Source organism: Larimichthys crocea, chromosome III (assembly GCF_000972845.2).
Source record: "Larimichthys crocea isolate SSNF chromosome III, L_crocea_2.0, whole genome shotgun sequence".
Lineage (NCBI taxonomy): Eukaryota > Metazoa > Chordata > Actinopteri > Sciaenidae > Larimichthys > Larimichthys crocea.
The window spans coordinates 44,901,570-44,922,058 of NC_040013.1; the positions used below are offsets into that span (position 1 = coordinate 44,901,570).

The following is a 20,489-nucleotide window of genomic DNA, read 5'->3' on the forward strand; positions in this document are numbered from 1 at the left end:
GCTCCATATCTTCAACCCACTTATCCTCTAAGTATACATGAACACAAAACATTTGTGGGGTTTTTGAAATGTTAAGTTTTCTGGATACAAAATCAAAGTAAAACCAGCAGGGCATTTATAGAATACTCTAAGCCATGTTACTACAGTTGAATGAGAAGCAATAAACAACAGAGAGAGAGAGAGAGAAGCAGCCCTCTGTCTCATCGCCTCTGTTACTGACTGTCGTCTGTGTTGTCCTCAGTGACCTTAGCTGTGCTGTTGCTAAGTTGAGCAAAACTTTCCCTCCCTCCACCAATAGAGACAGATTGTCCCCCTTCCCCTCACAGCTGTGTGGCCTGAATGCTGGAAATAACCACCGGCCTGCGGATCAGGAGTCATGGCTGTTTAACAGTGGCAAACGCTGGCACTGTGCCGCAGTAAACTAGAAGAAAAAAAAAAACAAAAACAGAGAAAGACGCAGGCTGAGCTTTTTATTGGAGACCGTCGAGTTGTTACCCAGAGACACAGAATATATCCAGAGCAAAAAACAAGCAGCCAGTGCATCAGATTGGTACAGTACCAACACTATATTAAGATCTAGCTAGATCCAATCAGTGTGATCTGTGTCTGTTATAATGGACAGTGTGCAGCACTGTAAAATACTGTTTCTACTGGACTAACTATTCTAGATTCAGGGATGATGATACAGCCTGTGTCAATTTAAAACATGACTCAAGACTGTAGACTGTTCAGATGGGTCAGAAGTATGACTAAATACATCAATAAATAATATTTAGTTAAAAGTTTTCAGTTGAGCTTGTTTTACATAAAAACAGAGATATTCATCACACACAGCAAGTCCATAACTTATTTTCATTGTGTTTTTTAATGGTAGAGACATTCACGTGAATGACAATGACAATATTACGGAAAGACCTCTAAACTTTTAACCATTGTTGGCTGGCTAGCCTTTTTATTGTTAGCTTGCTGGCTAAACCAAATAAAAAGACAGGAATGTGATCGAAGGGGGGGTATACCCCTCTTGCCCAATGTCAGCAGGGCTTGACTCTGGCCCCTCATGACCCTGATAAGGCTAAGCGGTTATGGAAAATGGATGGATGTTTGGATGGATATGTTAAAAGCCATCTCAAAAGCATGAACCATAAGTGGTAACCCTAACCCTACCCCTCCTAAGTGTGTGGGAATGAGTGAAGTGTGGGTGGTAGTAATAAAGAAAATAACTCTAAAGCAACTTGATCTAAAGTAAAGGCCATGACAAAGGTGTCCTGACTTCTCAGAAACAAAGAGGAACGTGGAAGGATAGCAGGCCTTTTATATATTTAGGCCACTCCCTCTCCAGGTGCAGCCAACTAACCATATTTACAGTAAAACGGTCTGATGCAAAATGCACAGAACTCTGATGCGGTGTGCATTCTGTACAGTCTCACTATAGATGACAACATCATTGACAACTGTGCATCCCTCTAATGCTGCCACTACCTTCTTCATCAGCCATTGAATGCAAACCAAAATGGAATTACAGTGTAGGAATAAAGTCCTGAGGGTGTGAATGACGCAATGTCTTGAGCCTGTTTTGACAGGGCACCTGACAATGACTCGTTGAAAAGGTCATACTTGTTCACTTGGATAAGAGTCTGGCTTTGTGATATTTATTTATCGTGAAACTAATTCTAACTGTAACTAACACATATGGAGATGCCCATCTAGAACAACAGTTCTGTAATGTTGTGTTCCATCATGTATTTCACCTCTGACTCAAGCTGGGTGTGTTTTTTGAGAACTACAGTAATGATGAATTGGTTCAGCCTCCCCCAAATCAGCGATTATATTAAACATTACCTTAAATATTACCTGCATTAGTTGATGCAATTTATTAAAGACATAAAAGATAGTTAGCTACAGCTTGGCTAGCTGGCCTCAGTGTGTTTAGCCACCAATGTTTTTGGAGGCCACAGGGTTCTCTCAATTGCTTCACTGATAAAATACTAAGTCCAAAAATAAAATGAGCTTGTAAAGATACATCATTAGCCGTCATTAGCCTCTGTTCCACTGACTACTGCAATCTCTCATTCAGCATTACTTTCTGTGTTTCTGAAAAAACGTAAGCTGGGAGTGGCAATCATGGAACATTATGGGTCATTTCTGTAGGATAGCATATATAGCTTCCACTGTTGGGCTGCCATGTATCACCAAGACATCTTCAATGCACCTTGGGATTGATTCAACATGTCCCTGAAATCAAACGTCATTCTTCCAAAAGGTATTCCTTCATTTGGTGTTTTGATAATGGTGGTGAAGGCCACTGTTTAACAAAATTTTCCATATGATTTACATCATTTTCACACTCATCAAACCCTTTAAGTTCTTTGGATGGAGGCATTGTTATTTTAGAAAAGACCACTCCCATCAGGACAGAAATGTTTCCTCATAGGTTGAAAGAGATCACTCATACTTTGTATTGATTTGCAGTGACCCTCTAATGTGACATGTGGACCCAAATCATGTTGGCAAAATGGACCCTACAACATAACAGAGTCCCCAGATCTCTTCATTGTAGGGTTCCAACATTCAAGTCTGCACCATACACCCACTTGTGGCAAATATGGTGACTCATCTGGACAGATTACTTTTTTCCACAGCTCTGTATGTAGACCGGCACCGGTGGTTTTTACACCACTGAGCTCTGTGCATTCATCTTTGTAATGAGGGTTTTTGCACTGCAGCCCTACTATAATATCCTCTCTATGTGATTGTCTACATACTGTTCATGCTGATCACGTCCTGCACTGACATCCTCACTGGGGGAAGACTTGCTCTTCTGTTTTTCCTTACATATTGCAATAACTCGCAAACATTAGTCATTAAATTTGCGCTGTTGACCATAATGTGTGAATGAACAGTCTTTCAAACTCAATTAGATCTTTTCCTTTTTCTGTCTTGATAAAAAATTATAATCGACTGGGCTTGCTCAGCATTCTTTTACATGCATCAGCATGATTGGATGTTAATTGAAGGTGAACATCCAGGGATTGGATATGGAGATGGTGGGAACATACAAATACCTGGATGTTCACCTCAACAACAAACAGGACTGGTTGGACAACACAGACGTCCTGTACAAAAGGGTCAAAGTCGTCTCCACTTACTGAGGAGACTGAGGTCCTTTGGAGTATACAAACACCTTCTATGCAGATAACCTTCTATATCTGCATTATTCTATGCAGTCGTCTGCTGAGGGGTGGGAAGCACGAAGAGGGACGGAAAAAAGACTCAATAAACTAGCCTTTTAATTGCCAGTTTGCTGAAACCCTCCATTCCCTGGCATGGAGGGTGCAATGCAAGAGGACATGTACAGACTCCAAGACTCCACAGTATTCACAATTGACGCTTCTATGCTCCCCTACTATCACCAATCCATTTGCTAGTCTGAAATGTCCGAGCCTTTGATCTCATCTTTCTGAGCCATGTCCGCTATATTACTAGGTTAAATTGAGGGTGGTTGTTGGATAGCTTTTTCCCTCTGCTGTCTACATTACACTCTTGTTGCCATAGATGTTTCTCACTGATAGTATGCAGCATTCTATTCTGCAAAATGGTACCAGAACAGTAACTTTCCCTATGTAAATCTGACCTAGCTACCCCATCTGCCACATCATTGCCCTCAATCCCAACATGTGCTGGCACCCATAGAAATCCCATCTTCTGCTGATTCGTGCATACAATCAGTATTTTATCGTTTTTAAAAAAAAATACAGTCCTGATCCAAACATAGGAGAAGCCATATGATGAAGTCTCTGTTCTAAGGGTATAAGATTTTTATATATTAGTATTGTTACAGGTGTGTTTATTACTTGTGGAACATAAGTTCTGGTTTGACATTTGCTCTCAGTTATATTTGTGACTTGTCTGATAGCACATTTTGTCAGTTTTGGGGCTCCATAGTAGACCACATTATAGTTCTTAATTTCAGTTGTGGAACAAGTACTGTTACATCCCTCAGCCTTCTAAAAGAGCCCACTGTACTGCTAAAATACCCCTTTGAATGAGTCACTTATCCTTCTTAAAACAACCATAAAGTCATGATGAGATGATTTCATGTGTTTCCCATGCAAATCAAATTTGGTCTGAGAATGTTCACAATTTCTCCACAAACGGCAAATTAAGGCCAACTATCAGATATTTAAGAAACAAGTCATCTATGTTTGATGGTAAGTGTATATGGGTGCAGCCTGTGTGTGGAGACTGGACTGCAGATGATATGGACGATAAATGGAGGATGAGGTTATGTCGGTGTTTCCTCTATATATTACAGGAGTTTGATATCTGATTCCAGTATATTAGCCTCAAGAACAGTTTCTATACCAAAATAAGTTCATCACAATACTTTGAGAGTGTACAAAATAACAAAAATAAACTGATTCTGTGTGGAAAAGACTTTCAAATACTATTTAGATCTCGATGTTGGGAAATACTGCACATATACAGAAATGATAATTTAACAGTTTATTATGTAATATTGACATTTCGTAACATTTGCTGTCTAACTGTCTCATTTGCTGTCTGGGTCACTTTTAGTGTGCATGACCTCAGTAAGTCCAGGCCATAGCCCTGTGTGCACAGCGTGTTTTTCTTATATATAATCCACATGCACAGGTAGTCTGTGCCTCAGCAGTTTTAAGTTTTGGTTTTGTTAGTAGGCATTTTAAGAGTTGTTTCACAAACTATTCACAACTATTTCAAAATTATGGGCATTACATTCATATGCCACACATCTAAATATACGTTTTTCTTACTAAAGGATGTTGGGTAATATGTGTGTTTTGTGGTGACAATGCCATCATGATTTTTTTTACAGTATGTCCAACTAGTCTACATTCAAATCAGCAAAAAAAACAGCAGCTAAAATGCATTATCTTGTCATATTTATCAATGTAGACTTGATACTACCTTATACTCAAGATTAACTTGGAGTTACAATACAATAAGAGCTGAAAATGGAACAATCTGGTAGCTGCTGCTGCATTATCTGTCTGCATGGTTGAGTACTGCAGGGCTATGGTTGGATCTATATACAGTAGAGGGAGAGTTGGTGACATTTGAGTCCAGAAAGTCAGTACTGAGCCATGGCAACCTACTGACCAATAAGAAAATATATCCTCCAAACAAAAAAGAAAGCATGTTCAGTAAAGGGACCTTGAAGATGAACAACCAGGTTACTTAGTACTGCTAGTAGGAAACATTAAAAAATTAAGTCAGTGAACATAATTATGCCAAAGGTACTGAAAAAGAATCTGATTGATGTGGATACATCATACCACATGGCATGAATTGCAAATGGTAATAGTAAACAGACTGTACTTATAGTAGATAGATATAGATATAGTGCCTTTCCACTCTTCTGACCACTCTTTTTCACACAACATATCTCACCGCCCAAAGTCAGGTGGGATAGGCTCCATCCCCACCGTGACACTGATATGGATAAATGGTTACAGAAAATGGATGGATGCTTTGTTGAAAATTTTTTGTTTTCATTTACCAATCTGACGTCTAGAATCAAGATCAAGAATTAAGCTTCTCAAGATATAACTTCATCAGCCACCATTTTCACACACGTGCATTCAATATCAATTTAACAATTCAGTGCTTATAATGTTCTTCTTGTTCTTGCTCTGGCTTTAACAGCTCATCACAATCAGAGCAGAATAAGAGAGCTTTTAGAGTTTTTATATACCTTTCTATAAATAGAAAATTAAGTGTCAGTATCATTTTGAAACTTTTTGGCATGAAAAGGCTCAGCATGACCCTAGCACTGAACTTTGGTCACATGATGACACGTTTTTAACCGTGACAAGTGGTTGAAAACCCAGGAAGTACAGGCTTTGAGTTATGATTATTTTGTTTTGTTTTAGCATCATTCATTAAAAGCACAAATTAAGGATTATCAAGTCAAAAAACAAGAAAGTACACAATATCAGACAGTAACGAGACAAAACAGACATCTGCTTTTTTTCTTTTTTACCATTTATTGTATATATATACATTTACATATATATATACATATATATGTATATATATATAAAACTACAAAAGTAAGACTGTTTCAAATTCATAGACGGCTGTCCATTATCTCATATACTATATTTATACTGTATCTATACATGTATGTATGTATGTATGTATTATGGTATTGTATGTATGTTTGTATATATATATATATATATATATATATATATATATATACATATACACACACACACACATATATACACATACATATATGTGTATATCTACAGTCCACATTTGGATCCCAATACAGTGATCAGCTGACATTTTCTTTCTCTGTGTGTTTGTGTTCTATTGCATAGAAAAAGGCACAGCTCTGAGGTCTGTGTAAAATACAGCCTTTTAGAGGAAATCAGCCTCGACTGCACTCAGTCTTTCTCGGCGTTTGGAGCCGCCGCACGCTCGGACAGCGCTAAAACAGATTGGGTAACAAACACTGATCGAAAAAGTCTCAGGAGCTTGAATGTTGTTCATACTATGTACATTACATTTGGCATTGAAGCGTCTATGACAGGCTTTGGAGTCTTGACATCTGAAGGTTGGAGACGGGTTTTGAGTATTGCTGCATGAACTGTTTGCCTTCAACTGGAAAAAATGATGAACATAAAGAGTACAAAAGATGTAAAAGGTTGTGGGCCCAACCTCACAAAAACAAAGCAACAAACAAATAGATAAACAAGATAACTAACTATGTATATAAAAATGGCTTCCACCCATAATTCCACACTCAGATACATTCCTATCTGAAGTACATTCCTACCACACATTCTGTACACACATTTACAATCCAAATGTTCACTTCACATCAAAAATAAATATATTTACACAGAAAAGAAAAAAATTATATGAATAAATAACTTCATTGACCAAACAAGCACTCCAAAATTCAAACATAGTGAAAGAAACAAGACGCAGTCGTCTACAAACAGTATTAGTTGGTGCTGCTATCTGCCCGGCTCACACTCTGCTTTGAATTCAGTACAAATGCAGTTAATTTGCATACTAGCTGAGGTCAAATGCACGCTGGGAAACTAATCATCCACTGGAACAAGTTTCAACATCACTGCTGTTGGCTAACACAGAAACATGAGTCAGACTGGATTCCAGATAACACATTCTCTCCCATTAACAACTACTCAGTCCCATTGCTGGGACCTCTGCTAGTAATAATATTAACATTTTATGACATATAGAAAGGCTGTGTTGGCAGACACATATATGTGTTTGGCGTTTCTTGTGTCAATTGTTTGTGTTAATTTTGTTATCAATGGAAAAATCCTCCAAGTTATTTCTAATACCTATTGATGTATTAATGTACCCAGCACTGGACCAATGTCTGTGCTGTCTTGATGATGCTTATGAATATCTAGACAAATTCAGACGATGATAAAATACAGTGCACCGCAGTTTCAGCAGTTTTGGTAGCAGAAAAAGTAAAAATTATCTAAAATGTTAAAGCTGCAATCGTCAGTGTGTTACGGTGTTTTTTGTAGTGGTGAAATCAAAGATAATTATGACCAAACTTTGCATTTTGTCATAGTTCTATCGGATGTTTTTTTTTTAAGTTCATTGTCCTGGTTTTCTGGCACCCAACTGTGCTTTCATCCACGGTACATCTAACACATTTGTCAAAACAGCTTTATAGAGTGACAATATGTCATACGTTGTGTTTTGAATACTTCCTTTGGCCCCAAGAGGCCAAACCCCCCACAGCAACCAAGAATCCAGCATTTAAAGACCAGTGTATAGGATTTAGTGGCATCTAGTTGCTGATCTCCTTCCACGCATTTATGAGAAACTACTGTGGCCGTCAGGTGCAGGAAAAATGCAAAAGACCCTATCAAGAGTCAGTGTTTGTCCATTCTGGGCTACTGTAAAAACATGGTGTTGCAACATGGCTGACTCACGGCATATGTAGATATCAAAGGCTCATTCTAAGGTAACAAAAACATAATAATTCTTATTATACCCTAATGCAAACATGTCATATTGCATTTCTGCCAATAGATCTTATTACACACTGGACCTTTGAAAGTATTGGACTTTTGAAAAGCCACCATTTTGCACTGATATTCAACATTCATACAGAGTGAGGAGTGAGAAGGCAAAATCCAATTTTAAACAATTACAACACTTCACCACAGCAAGTCCTGAAATGCAACTGAGCAGTTATGACCGAAATGAATGAAAATCCGTGTAAAAGTAGATTTTTGAGGCTGACTTTTGCTGACTCATTGCTTCTGTCTTTCTGAATAGAAAACCTTTTTACAGGGTTTTGTTTTGCTGCAACAACGCTTTAGCTATTGCTGGGATTTTCTACCTGTCAAATTAAAACAATCTTGTTGGTCTAATTCATAATTTATAATAGACAATGTGTACATTATGTGACACTGCTATTGCAGAATAAATAAAATCCTTGCTGAAGCTTGCGTGTGGCTGTAGATTGGTTAGTTCTAAGTTAACATCAGCAGTCTGATAAGATAGATTTAGATTCAATTCAATTTAATTTTATATAGTGCTAAGTCATAACAAGGCACTCTGGACTTAAGTCCTTATATAACTTCCAGAGAACCAACAACTTCAAAGCTCTTCCATACAATTGCATTCATAGCCAAATCTGTGAATTGAGGACGGTGGATTTCAACTCCTAAATTATCATAACATAACATCAACTTTGAACTTCAATAGAAAACATATGCAACATATAAACTGATAGTATTCCTATTTTATCTTAAACTGAGTGTGGGCTGCTGGTCAAAGATCTTAAGTTTAGGAATTTTTCCTTTTTAGGAATTCATCTTTGCAGTCCTCATGTGACCCTCATCTTAGATTGAATGCTGAGCTAAACGATCCCATTCTGTCTTTTTGTGCCAAAAATCTCGTATAGTGGCCTATGAAGGGGGGTGGGTGGGCGGGTAGTGTTGTGAAACAACAAGAGTGTTTTGCATCATTGAAGTATCAAGTTAACGCCATGGTTTGGGTTTTGTATTTCACTGAAAATCCACATTCACGAGACAGATTTAGCCCCGGTGCTATCGTACAAGTTTAAAAACATCCATGGGTGCTGGGGTCAACCTCAAAGCTGCACTGCACAATGCACAGAAGAGACCAGCACGCTAAGATTTGGCAAATAGGGCTCTGCAAATACATGGTGTGTGTAATACTGTATGCTTTGCTGTAATTTGTCTGTCAATCATGTTGCTAATTCTGGTGGAATCAAACCAAAAAAAAGACATTGCTACTAGAATATCTTTTTCTTTGTGTGATTCTCAGAAATTCTTTGGAGCAACAAAGACTTCCCCTGAAATCTGTGATAGCTTTCGTCTCAAGTCCGACACAGCCAAATTTAATGTGTGTTTGGGACCTAAAGTCTCTGCTTAGGTTGGATTTTTCAGATCATCTACACCCAACTGGGAGGCAAGAGTCGGTGGTGGAGCTGCTGCCTCTTCCAATGTAAACACGTCAAGCTTTCCAGTGGGTGTAGCTCATTTGAATGCTGCTGTAACTGAAGCATGATAACAAGCCCAAATGACTGAGCCCATGTAAAATAGCATCCAGCACAGTTATATATGCCTGCCAATACGGAAGGGAGAGACAAAAATAAGTCCTGAATTCATAGACATGATGTGTACGAGAACAGACAGCTCCTTCTAGCAAAAGAAAGCATAACAAACATCCAGGCAATGTGTTCTACAGCTATTCCCAAAGCGTAATTATATAGCCAAGCTAATATGTAATGTAGCACACTGCTAAAACAACGTAATCCTCGTAAAACCTTATTATGCTTGTTTTACAAATAAAACATAACATCTGTAATAAGATAAAGATTAAATAATTATTATTTGATCATGAGAAATTACCTCACTTAATAGTTTTAATACAATAAATTAAAAATATTGAGGAGTGACCTCTCTAGGCTGTTAAAGTGAAAAGAACGAGAAAACAAAACAAATACTGTAAAAACAGGAATTGAATAAGTGGTCATTTTGAAAGGCACTCGTCTGCTAAAAGCCATGAATTCAGTGTGTTTGTGTGTGTGTGTGTGTGTGTGTGTTCTCTTGTATTTCTATACCTGTGAGGAGTGAATATCCTCACAAAAATAGATAGATTGCAAAGTCCTCCAGAATGAGGACAATTTGCAGGTCCTAACTTCTTTTCTATGTACAGTTCATTTTTAGGGTTAAGGCTTAGGTTCAGGTTAAAGATTAAAACTAGGATTAGGTTTAAATGAGGATTAGGGAATGAATGGAGTCAATGGAGGTCCTCACAAGTATAGAAACACAAACTTGTGTCTGTGTCTTTGTTTCCCGGTTACTTCATTTCCATATTTGGAAAGGCGAGCACAGTGCATGCACAGTGTTGTGTAGTAGTAGTTGTCATAGTAGTACTAATTGACATCACCATCGATGTTTACAATTACCGACCTTTGAAGAGAGTAAAAAAAACATAAAAACATCAACCCAAACCGTTCCCAAATTTTCATTCCAGTCTGTTCTCCGGATTCAAACGTCTGTATGTTTCAGAGGCGGTGGTGTCCGTGAGTCACGAGCCCACCAACACCTCCATAATGTGGTCCAGTTCTGTCAGATCGATTTTGAAAGGCTGATTGGCTGAAACCTGGGGGCTGGGGCCGCTGTACGGTGACGCCAGCGATTTGAGGAGGTCGTCCGCCGTCACCACCGGAGACAGTTTGGCGAGGCCGCCGCCTGTGGTCACGCCCACAGCCCCCGATGTCGTACAGGGGTCAAAGTCATACATGGACGTGTCGATGTCGGCGAACAGGACGTCGTCCAGCGCCAAGTCTGAGAGAAACCCCGAGGGTGACGAGGAGGAAGAAGGAGAGGAAGGAGAGGCGGAAATGTCTACTAGGCCACCAGGGGGCAGTGTGGGCAGAGCATCCATTGGTCGGAGCTCGGTACAGCGGCCTTCTGCTAGCAAGACGCCAACTGCCTCTGGTTTAGCACCCATGGTCCTGCTGTCTCTGGGTAGGCCTGTGGGTGTTGGGGAGAGGGGTGTTAAGAGGGAGGGCTGGGTGAGTGGTGTGGGAGCTGGGGAGGTAGTCACGGTCGTAGTAATAGCTGCTGCTGTCCTTGTTATGGCTGTGGGTGGACCCAACTCCATGTCACTCAGAGCGGAGGGGAAACCGTCAATGGACGAAGCAGGCACAGGGACCCTGGGGGATGCCTGACTTAGAAGCGCTGAAGGTAGCGGTGGAGGCTGTGGTGGGGGAGGTGACAGAGGAGGAGTAGGAGGGGATGGAGCACAAAAGGCAGAATCTCCACCATCCTCCTCCAGTAAAGAGGCTGGAGTGAGGCAGGCTTCTAGAGGGGTGGGGCAGACCTCCACACGGTTGGGGCAGGCCTGGGATGCCTGACAGTTGGGAGGCACCATTGGGTGGGGTGAAGGTGGTGGCGCGATCACTGGCATCAACAGCGCAGAAGGCTGGGATACTTGTGCCGTCGCTGCCGCTGACAAAACACCAAAGGAGGGCGGCGCCTCGCGGAACCCCTCATCCATGGGGTCGTCGGGCGGCGGCGAGGGTGGGAACAGCAGCGGCCGCAGGGAGCCTTCCTGCTTGAGTTCATCCTGGATGCGTCGCAGCATGTTGTTGATGAGGACGCGGCGCTCCAGGCTGGGCTCGCCGAGCGGCCGCTGGCTGTACAGCTTCATCAGGGAGATGTTGAAGATGGTCTGGCGTTGCAGGGTGTATGAAACCTTGGACAAGCCCTCTGGACAGAGGCCTAGTCCCCCTCCCGCCACCGACGCCTCCAGCGTTTTGCCTTCCAGCCCCTCTTCATCCTCGTCCAGCTTCCGCTTCGCACCTTTACCGAACATATATCTGCAAGACACAAAAGCACAGAAACAGAGGACAGGAGTTCATTTGTTGCTCAACTTGAAATATGTTAAGACAACAACCTGAAACTGGCTCAACCCAAAAACTTCACTTCACTATGATGAGGTCACATTTTGGACAGTGGAACCAGAAAATTTCTGCAGACAAAATGACTCAAAAACAAATGGATTATCAGAATAGTTATCCTCTTGATTGGACAGTCAATGTATCACCTCATCATTTCAGCTCTAATGATTAATGTAGTCCTGTGTTTGTCCATCACCTTACACTAATCTAAATTGTAGTCTGCCACTTGTTCCAGTCCCCCCCCCCTCTTTTTTTGAACGATTATAATGAACTAATCATGCTCAATAATTAACCATGTTTTAAAAACAGAGTTTCGTCATAATACACTCTTCTGTGCCACCTAGCGGTGTTGTAGGGCATTACATAATCTCATCATCCCGTTCGAAGGGTGAAACTATCGTGACGTGAAAAACGTGACAGGCCCAGTGTAGAGCCAGTGTTTAATTTGTCTGTTCTGGGCTACTGTAGAAACATGGTGGTTCAACGCGGCAGACCAAGTGCCAACTTCCGTGGCTGGGATATGAAGCCAATGCAAGTGTCAAAAACTGTAATTCCTCAAGCAGACAGTGTTATGAATATTATATTACATTTCTCTGTACACTCTGTAAATAGAACCCCATAAACACACTGGACCTTTAATGGAGAATTTCTTTTGTACCCTACGTAAAAACAAAAATCACACCAGGCCACTGGAGGGTTCAGAGTGCAGATTAAAAAGCCAGTAGCACTACAGGATCTTGGAGTTAGATTATCATCATCATACCTCATCTCACCTAAGCGAAACACCGTCATATTCACAGCTGAAGTTTGCAGCCTGAAACACAGCAGCTTAACCGTGGTGATTCAGAAAAAGCTGCTTAAGGGGGGCAACAGGGGATTTAAAAAAAAAACATACATTGAAACTGAGAGCAGCTGCTACAGGAGCCTCACCGCTGCATAATGTAGCTGAGCACACTCTCTCTCTCACACACACACACACGCACAGGAGACACACAGTCACACACGCTCATGTTATGTAATAGCAGCGTACCACAGGATCATAGGCCAGATTTAAAGCCCAACCCCCCTCCACCCTCCAGCCTCCCTCCTCCCTCCTGCCATATTAGAACAGCGCATTGAGTTACTTCTACCACGCGTGTTCGTAGATAGCCGTCACCCTGCGTGTCACTGTTAACGCTCCAGTGTGCAGTGTAGTCTACAGTGTGGTTTCACTGCAGAGTTACACTGGATAATGTTGAGTAACATACCGGATAAAAGTTAAGTTTCAGTTTCACCTCTGTGTCTGTCCATCTGTATGCACTCTGTCTTTCTCTCTCTTTCTTTTGTCGTCGGGTCGATAGAATAATATTTTAAACATCAGTATCATTGAATCAGTTTTCATTCCTGGTAGCAATGCTACTAGGAAGAGGAGGGTTGGCTGACGTGGGTCGACCCATACAGATAGACCCCCCGAACATGGTATTAGTGGGGAGTGGGAGGGAGGTGGTGACAGATATACAGTACGGAGTTTAGGGAATGTACTGTGACGGAGCCACAGTACATTCCCTAAACATCCAGTAGCTTAACAGATCTCTCGAGCTAATCAAACTATCTGATGGTGTCGTTGTTTGTGAGGAAGGCAGAGAGACAGACAGGAAAAGAAAAAAGAAAGAAAGAAAACAGGCATCGCTGCAGTGTGTTTGACTCTAATCCAGGCTGACAGGCTCATGCAGCCAGTCACTGTCTACACACACACACAAATGCACATACTACGCATGCGTCTCCTCACACACACACACACACACACACATACAACCACACACACAGGAAGTGTGAGCTGCAGGCCCAGTCACCACGACTGGTTGGTTGCCATGACAAACAGAGTCAGCTGGGAATTCACCCAAAGAGATGACAAAGAACGGGAAGGGGGAGAGAAGGTAGAGGGGGTGGAGGGGGTGGAGAGGGAGGGAGGGAGGGAGGGTGTGTGTGCTGGGGGGCAGGAAAGAAGAGGAGGAAGACAAGAGGAGGAGGAGGAAGTAGAGTAGGTGACAGACTGGTCTGGAAAGGGTGGGGAGAGAGCAACTTTTTCTCCACCCCCGTCAACTACGGCGGTGGTGCTTCTGAGCAAGGCACTCAGCCCCGACCTCTTCATTACTTAAGGCAACTGACTCAGATGTTGTGTGTGCTGGTTCTCTGGCTGTATATTTGACCGTGATTAGAGGATGTAATAACTATTTCAACATTTAATTTCTTTGCCTTAGACACAACAAAAGTATGTCAACAAACCAGATGTTGACTTAGGTCAGACTGTTGAGTGATATGACTACGTTTCCAATAGTTAATGTCTAAAATGTAGATTTGTTTTCTCATGTGGGCTAATGTGACAGCAAATGTTCTGATCAGGCCACTTTATTCAAATCAAACAAATCACAAAATGTAACATAAAAAACACTGTATCCTGTTGCTTCATTCTGAGCTCCACAAGCAACCTACGTGGCTAGGAACTGAACCCAATGTGGAAGTGCCAAAAACTGCACTTGAGACTGGCTCCAGAACATTTCACCCTCCGCAAGTCCCCATGTTAAAATGTCCAACTTCACAGCAGAAATAAACATGTTTACAGCCTGGTATACAAAACAGTTTTGGTCTCTATAGCTAATTTCCCTGTTTATGACAACTGAACTGAGGATGAATTTATATTTAACTCACCTGTTCAAATTATATTAAGGCTTAAAGTTATGCAGAATTAATAGCGTGGATGCTTTGATTGACAGGTGGGTGTCATTACAGATTACTTATTAGAGCACCCAGGTGTCATTCGGCCCCCCTCAGGTCTACCGATGATCCACGTCTTTACTGATTTTTAGATTAGCCGAAAGAAGCAGGACAGTAAAACACGGTGGTGGCCAGCGCCACATATTTTCAGCTTCAAAACTGCACTTCAGAGACTTATAAGTGACGTCACACATACACTGTTCATTCTTTATACTATACTATGTATGCTAAGCTAAGCTAGCCATCTCTTGGATTTATATATGTAGCTGACACACAGATATGAGTCTTGTATTGATGTTCTCACCTAAGTCAAGACAATGTCATAAGTGTCACAAACAAGTAATTCCAACATTTCCATTAGACAAATGTACCCATACAGGCCTGTTTTTGTTACTCCGGGGCTGTTCTTTGCTGCATGATGCAAGAAACACATTAATATAACTAGTGATGCACAATATGAAAAATTTCAACCGATAACCGATAATTTCCTGCTTCTCATGGCCGATAAAGATACCGATAACCAATAACTTCATATTTCAACCCGAAAGTCCCCGTACAGGGGGACAGCGTGAGATGCATGCACAAAACAGACGATCAGCGTCTGCTAGGAAGCACCAATCCTAACATGTAGCATACCAAAATGATGGAGAGAAACTCAGCTAAAAGCTCTACCAAGTACTGCTACCCAAACGAAACACAGTTCAATGCCCAAGCAATTATCTGGGCATGTAACAAAAACAGAAAAACGCAAACAGCGCATGTCCACTTTTGTGCTTCTGCTAATTTCACCACTTCAACCAAACCACACAAAGTGTGCCCTGTCGCGTGAAAGCAGAGACTCCGCTGATTACAAAGATATGTGTCCCATCTCTGTACGATGAAAAGTTGGCGAGCCAGCCCCCAAAGAGTAGCAAAAAAATCCACAAAACGATATAGTATGCCTCATCTTTGCTGTTTTGTGGTCGAAAGTTCTATTCCAGGGCGAAAAAACGCTGCTAATGTCTCATGCTAATGTCTCATGCTATGTCTCTGCTTTAGTTTGAATCAATCACGAAGCTCCTGGTTGTTTACATAAGGACAAAGGGGCTTTGAAAGTGAAGTGTGACCTCTTGGTGCGATATACTACCTTTGGGTTTACTTCATTCTGGATCGTCATTGGTGCGCCAAAGGTGAGTGTGGGTGGTACTAATCGATTCTCCTGACTGACTGATCGATAGGTGTCAATCATTAATATCCGCCAATCAGGACATCCACACTGTGTTGTTTTAGCCTTAGCAGCACCACTAGCTGCTACCGTGGCTGCTTCATATTCTTTTAATACCGCTTGTTTCAAACATTGCGTCGTATAAAAATCAAAGTCTTCTTTCCTCCTCGCTGAATCTTCGCTGAACAACTTTTGTAAACAGCAATGCAGCTGTTATTTTCTGCCACTATGAAAAACGACCACACTGGTGAAGACATGTTCATTATTAGTCTGGCAGAGACGGGGCCAGGCTTGGGTCCTGCCAATAAGGCACGATAGCTTTTGGGACTACTCGGCCTGCAAACAATTTCCCCAATTTCATTTATTTATCGGATCTTTGTATCGGTTAAAATCGGGTCGATCGTAATTTCTCGACATATCGGCTGATATTTTATCGGTCCGATAAATATCGTGCATCCCTAAACCTAAATATAACCAATTTATGGATGCTTCAACTCCAGCAAGTCTTTGTTAAGGTCACTTGGCAGGAAAATAAACACTGATGTTTAAGAGCATATGGTGGGCAAAAGGTAAAAACATGTCTGTGTTTCCATTCCTTTTCACATGGCCAGCCACAAGGTCATTTTAAAGGCCTGGACAAACTCCATAAATATTTTATGCATGTCACTTGGCCCTACTACCTGCTAAGCAAAAACACTAGAATGCTACATTCTAATTCTTTAGACCAATTTAGCCTGGTGCCAAACAGCAGGGTGCTCTGATGATGAAAGATGGTAGCGAGATTCTATGGTAACGTTAATAAACCTCTGCATCCGCGAACACGTTACATAACTCTCTATTAGGATTCAACCTGAACATCTGACCATCTCACAGCGCTGTAACTGCCCTAAAACAGACACACACAGAAAACACACTTTTACTGACACCAGTCACCTGTAAAACAAAGAAAAATATATATTTTTACATGTATTGATTTTTTAAATTATATAATAGACTATTTGAAAATCATGACACATCCCCTCAAAACAGCTGATTCGATGTAAAATTCTTTTGATGAGTTTTTCTTTCTTTTTTTTTTGCTTCAGCTTTTAGCACAAATTCAGGATACTTTGAGTGTTTATATTGAAATTTAGAGCTAGTTCAGGCTGGACAGATATGACTAAATGTTGTATATGACCTGGGTGCATATCTCATTGAGTGTATCCTAACAAAAGTCAACACAAGTCAATGATTGACATTTTTTCATGTATTTTCATAAGCAATGAGAGATTGTCCACAGTGTTTGATGACACTAATCTCTGAGAAAATCAAAAAGCTACATTTCCACACAGCAAAAGTTCTGAAGCTCATTTTGGTCCCACCAAGAACATTCAGACGTTAATTCTAGCCATCTACCACTTGAGTCTCTGCATGCGTTGCAGCTGCTCGTGGAGCTCCTGGAAAAATGGCGAATCAGAGCGTCAAAGAGAGACAGAAACAGAGCGAGTCAAAGAGAGCAACAGAGTTACTTTCAAAGCAGTTTGCGGGCGTGTGATTGAGAGCTGAAGCAGCTGCGCATGTCTGACTCACTGACTCATGGCAGGGTGTTTAGACTCAGGCACAGGCACACACACACACACACACACACACACACACACACGGTGAAGGGCTGACATACCAGAGGTACCCCACCCCTTACATTCCACTTCATTATCCTCCTCTTCCCCTTCCTTCTCCACCTCTTCTCTCCTTCAGTCACTCTTTTACCTCTTTTCCATCTCTCTTTTTCATCCTCCCTCCGCTCTTTACTCCCCACCCCACCCTCCCTCCTTTCACTGACTGTCAAAGTTCACAGGCTCACAACCATCCTACACCCGATGAGCCATGATAGTCTCGATATGAGCACGGCAGAAGAAAAAACAGATCATAAATGAGTCAAGGAGATAAAGCAGCAGTGGAGGAACACCGCACTCCAAAATGGAGACACAGTCTTCATTCAAGGTCACCGTGACTTAATGTGCCGCTGTTAAAGTCTCGCAAAGAAGTGTCTTGAAACTACCTTGTCCAAAAGGTTTGTCATGAGGTAAATATAGCGGTCTCTTGAGACCTTTGATGCAGAGAAGCAACCAGCTATGACTGGAAATCAACCAACGTACAGTTTTGAAGGTCAGTACTATTACTGATATTTTTGGACTGACGCTCACAACAGATCAGAGTATTCAGTGTTTGAACCTAACAATGGTAGTAACAGTATACTCTATCTTTTATATGTGAATATGATGAAAATGTTGCATTAGAATAACTTCAGGTTCAGTGCTTTCAACCGTGTGATTAATTTCAGCGTGTAATCCATCAAACTGTTCAGGACACCTCATGAGATGTGTTTGCAGAGTTTCTTCCCTTTTTCTTCCCTTCAGAAATGTGCCATGGATAGCAAACAAATTGAGATCAATACATGAATCGATCTGATCCAAGAAAAGAACATCAGGGAAGAACATTAAAACTTCCAAATATCACCAAATACCCTGATACGAAACCAAGACTGGGCCACCTCTGAACATTTTCCATTAAAGTTCATTAAGTTCAACCTCAAAAAGAACGGTCTAATTGCGACAAAGTGTGTGTTTGGATAAGATTACGTGGACGAAGCGGGCCTTTCTAATAAAATGTGAAACAAACAAAAATAGAAAATAAAGAACACACTCTGACTTCTAATATAAGACTGAAAAGTGTCAAAAGTAATCACACACATGAGTGTTTTATACATTTAGAGGTGAGGTCAGGTGTGTGTTTGCAGGCTAATCGGACATGTGGACCGAACATATTATTCCAGGAGCTGGCTGTAGTGAGCATGTGTGTGTGTGTGAGTGTGTCAGTGTGTGTGTTGTGCAGTAGTGCAGTGCTAGTGGATGGACTCTGCAGTGATATTATGATCCTGTAACCGGATACGCTGGTTTCCATGCCTGAGCTGCACATCCACCCCTCCCCCTCACCTCCACATCGGGCTATTTCAGGTTCTCTTGGATACACAAAGTATGGACAGGCGAACCCTGCACACTACGCTGTTGCAGGTAGACGAATGTGGCGCTGCGCCGCGTGCTCAGTGGGAGATGTATTCATCTCGGCGTTCTCGTGTGCGTGGAGTACAGTAGCACACTTTGCAGTTGGCAGTCATGACCGTGCTTCCACTGTTTCGCGTGGCTGTAATGCATCCAGCTCTGCACATGAGGACGACACTGTCCAACTCGCTCCTGTGAGTGTGCGACTGTGTGTGTGTGTGTGTGTGTGTGTGTGTGTGTGTGTGTCTTTCTCTCTCTCTCACACGCACACACAATGTGGAACTAGTAAACACATTCCAGACAAAACCCAGAGGAAGAGATAGAGCGTTGTAGTGCTCGCCTGACCAGACGCTCAACAGCAGCTACACTTCCACATACAACTTAAGATACAGTTACACCATGATGAGAGGAACTACTACTACTGTTTCTACCACTGCTGCTGTTACTGCTGTCTGCCAATGGATTCATTCAAAGGTGCCACCAATTGGACTTGCTCGTCGAGAATCATCATGAACGTAAAACAAAAATGTCTTTTGCATGGCTCCTGCCATAAAACAGACAAACACCCTCAACCAAGAAAACACAGCATGTGTGTGTGTGTGCGTGTGTCCAACAGCTGCTCCCAACCACACTGTGGTGCTCAAAAACCTAAACATGGAAGAAATGCTGTTAAACTGCTCAGGATGTTATCGTCAAGCTAATCTGGGGTTTAGTTCTCACGTGTGGTTTCATTTGGAGCTTCGGTGATGGCGATTAAAGATCAATTAAATATTAAAAGTCATTCCATTTGCTTTTTTATCTCAAGAGGCTTCAAGTGCAATTTTGCAGCCAACTTTTAATAATGCAACAGTATTATAAATATGAGCTGTATTATGGCTCGGACTGTTTGAGTGTTAGCTGCGGGAAGAATGAGCAGAAATGTGTTTACAGTGAGGCAGGACAGGTGGCAGAGGAGAGACAGAACCAAAATGAAAAAGAACTAAACATGTGGCCGGGAACAATGTCTATGTGTGTGTGTGTGTGTGTGTGTGTGTGTGTGTGTGTGTGTGTGTGTGTGTTTTCCCTCATAGTGATCATAAACACCCAGATGACACAAGGTCAGCTGGGTATCAGACGGGGACTCCACTACGATTTCTTACATAACAACAGAGCTGGTTACAAAACACTACAGCAACATCCCATAAATGAAGAGACACAAGCTTAGTTTGGACTTCATCAAAAACACGTTACTTTCAATGAATAAAGAAGTCCCTTTTGAGACCTGAATTTTGTTAAAAAGTTGAAGGTGTCTCATTCTTGTTCAGATTAACATTAAAAGCAGCGCGGAGGAGTAAGCACTGAGTAAAGAGTGCAAAGGTCAGGGCCACACAGGCAACACAGGTACTGACATTTAACCCATATCTCTGAATCATGTTGAAACTAAACTAAGTTGACAGTTTTTGAAGTACTTTTTTTTTTGACAGTAAGAAGCAGAATTCAGCAGCACCACAGACTACAGTGACCAAAG

The 20,489-nt window shown here is 41.5% G+C and overlaps 1 protein-coding gene across 2 annotated transcripts in view; it reads right to left on the bottom strand.

Annotated features, from left to right (window-relative positions):
- Positions 1 to 7,611: 7,611 nt before the first annotated feature.
- The window catches only part of sertad2b (SERTA domain containing 2b), a 39,999-nt gene continuing 27,121 nt past the window's right edge, over positions 7,612 to 20,489 (bottom strand). For both annotated transcript variants that reach the window (XM_019263395.2, XM_010748043.3), the window contains exon 2: positions 7,612 to 11,905. In XM_019263395.2, coding sequence (XP_019118940.2) covers positions 10,609 to 11,901 — 1,293 coding nt within the window. In that variant the 5' untranslated portion in view covers positions 11,902 to 11,905 and the 3' untranslated portion in view covers positions 7,612 to 10,608. The remainder of the gene's footprint in view (positions 11,906 to 20,489) is intronic.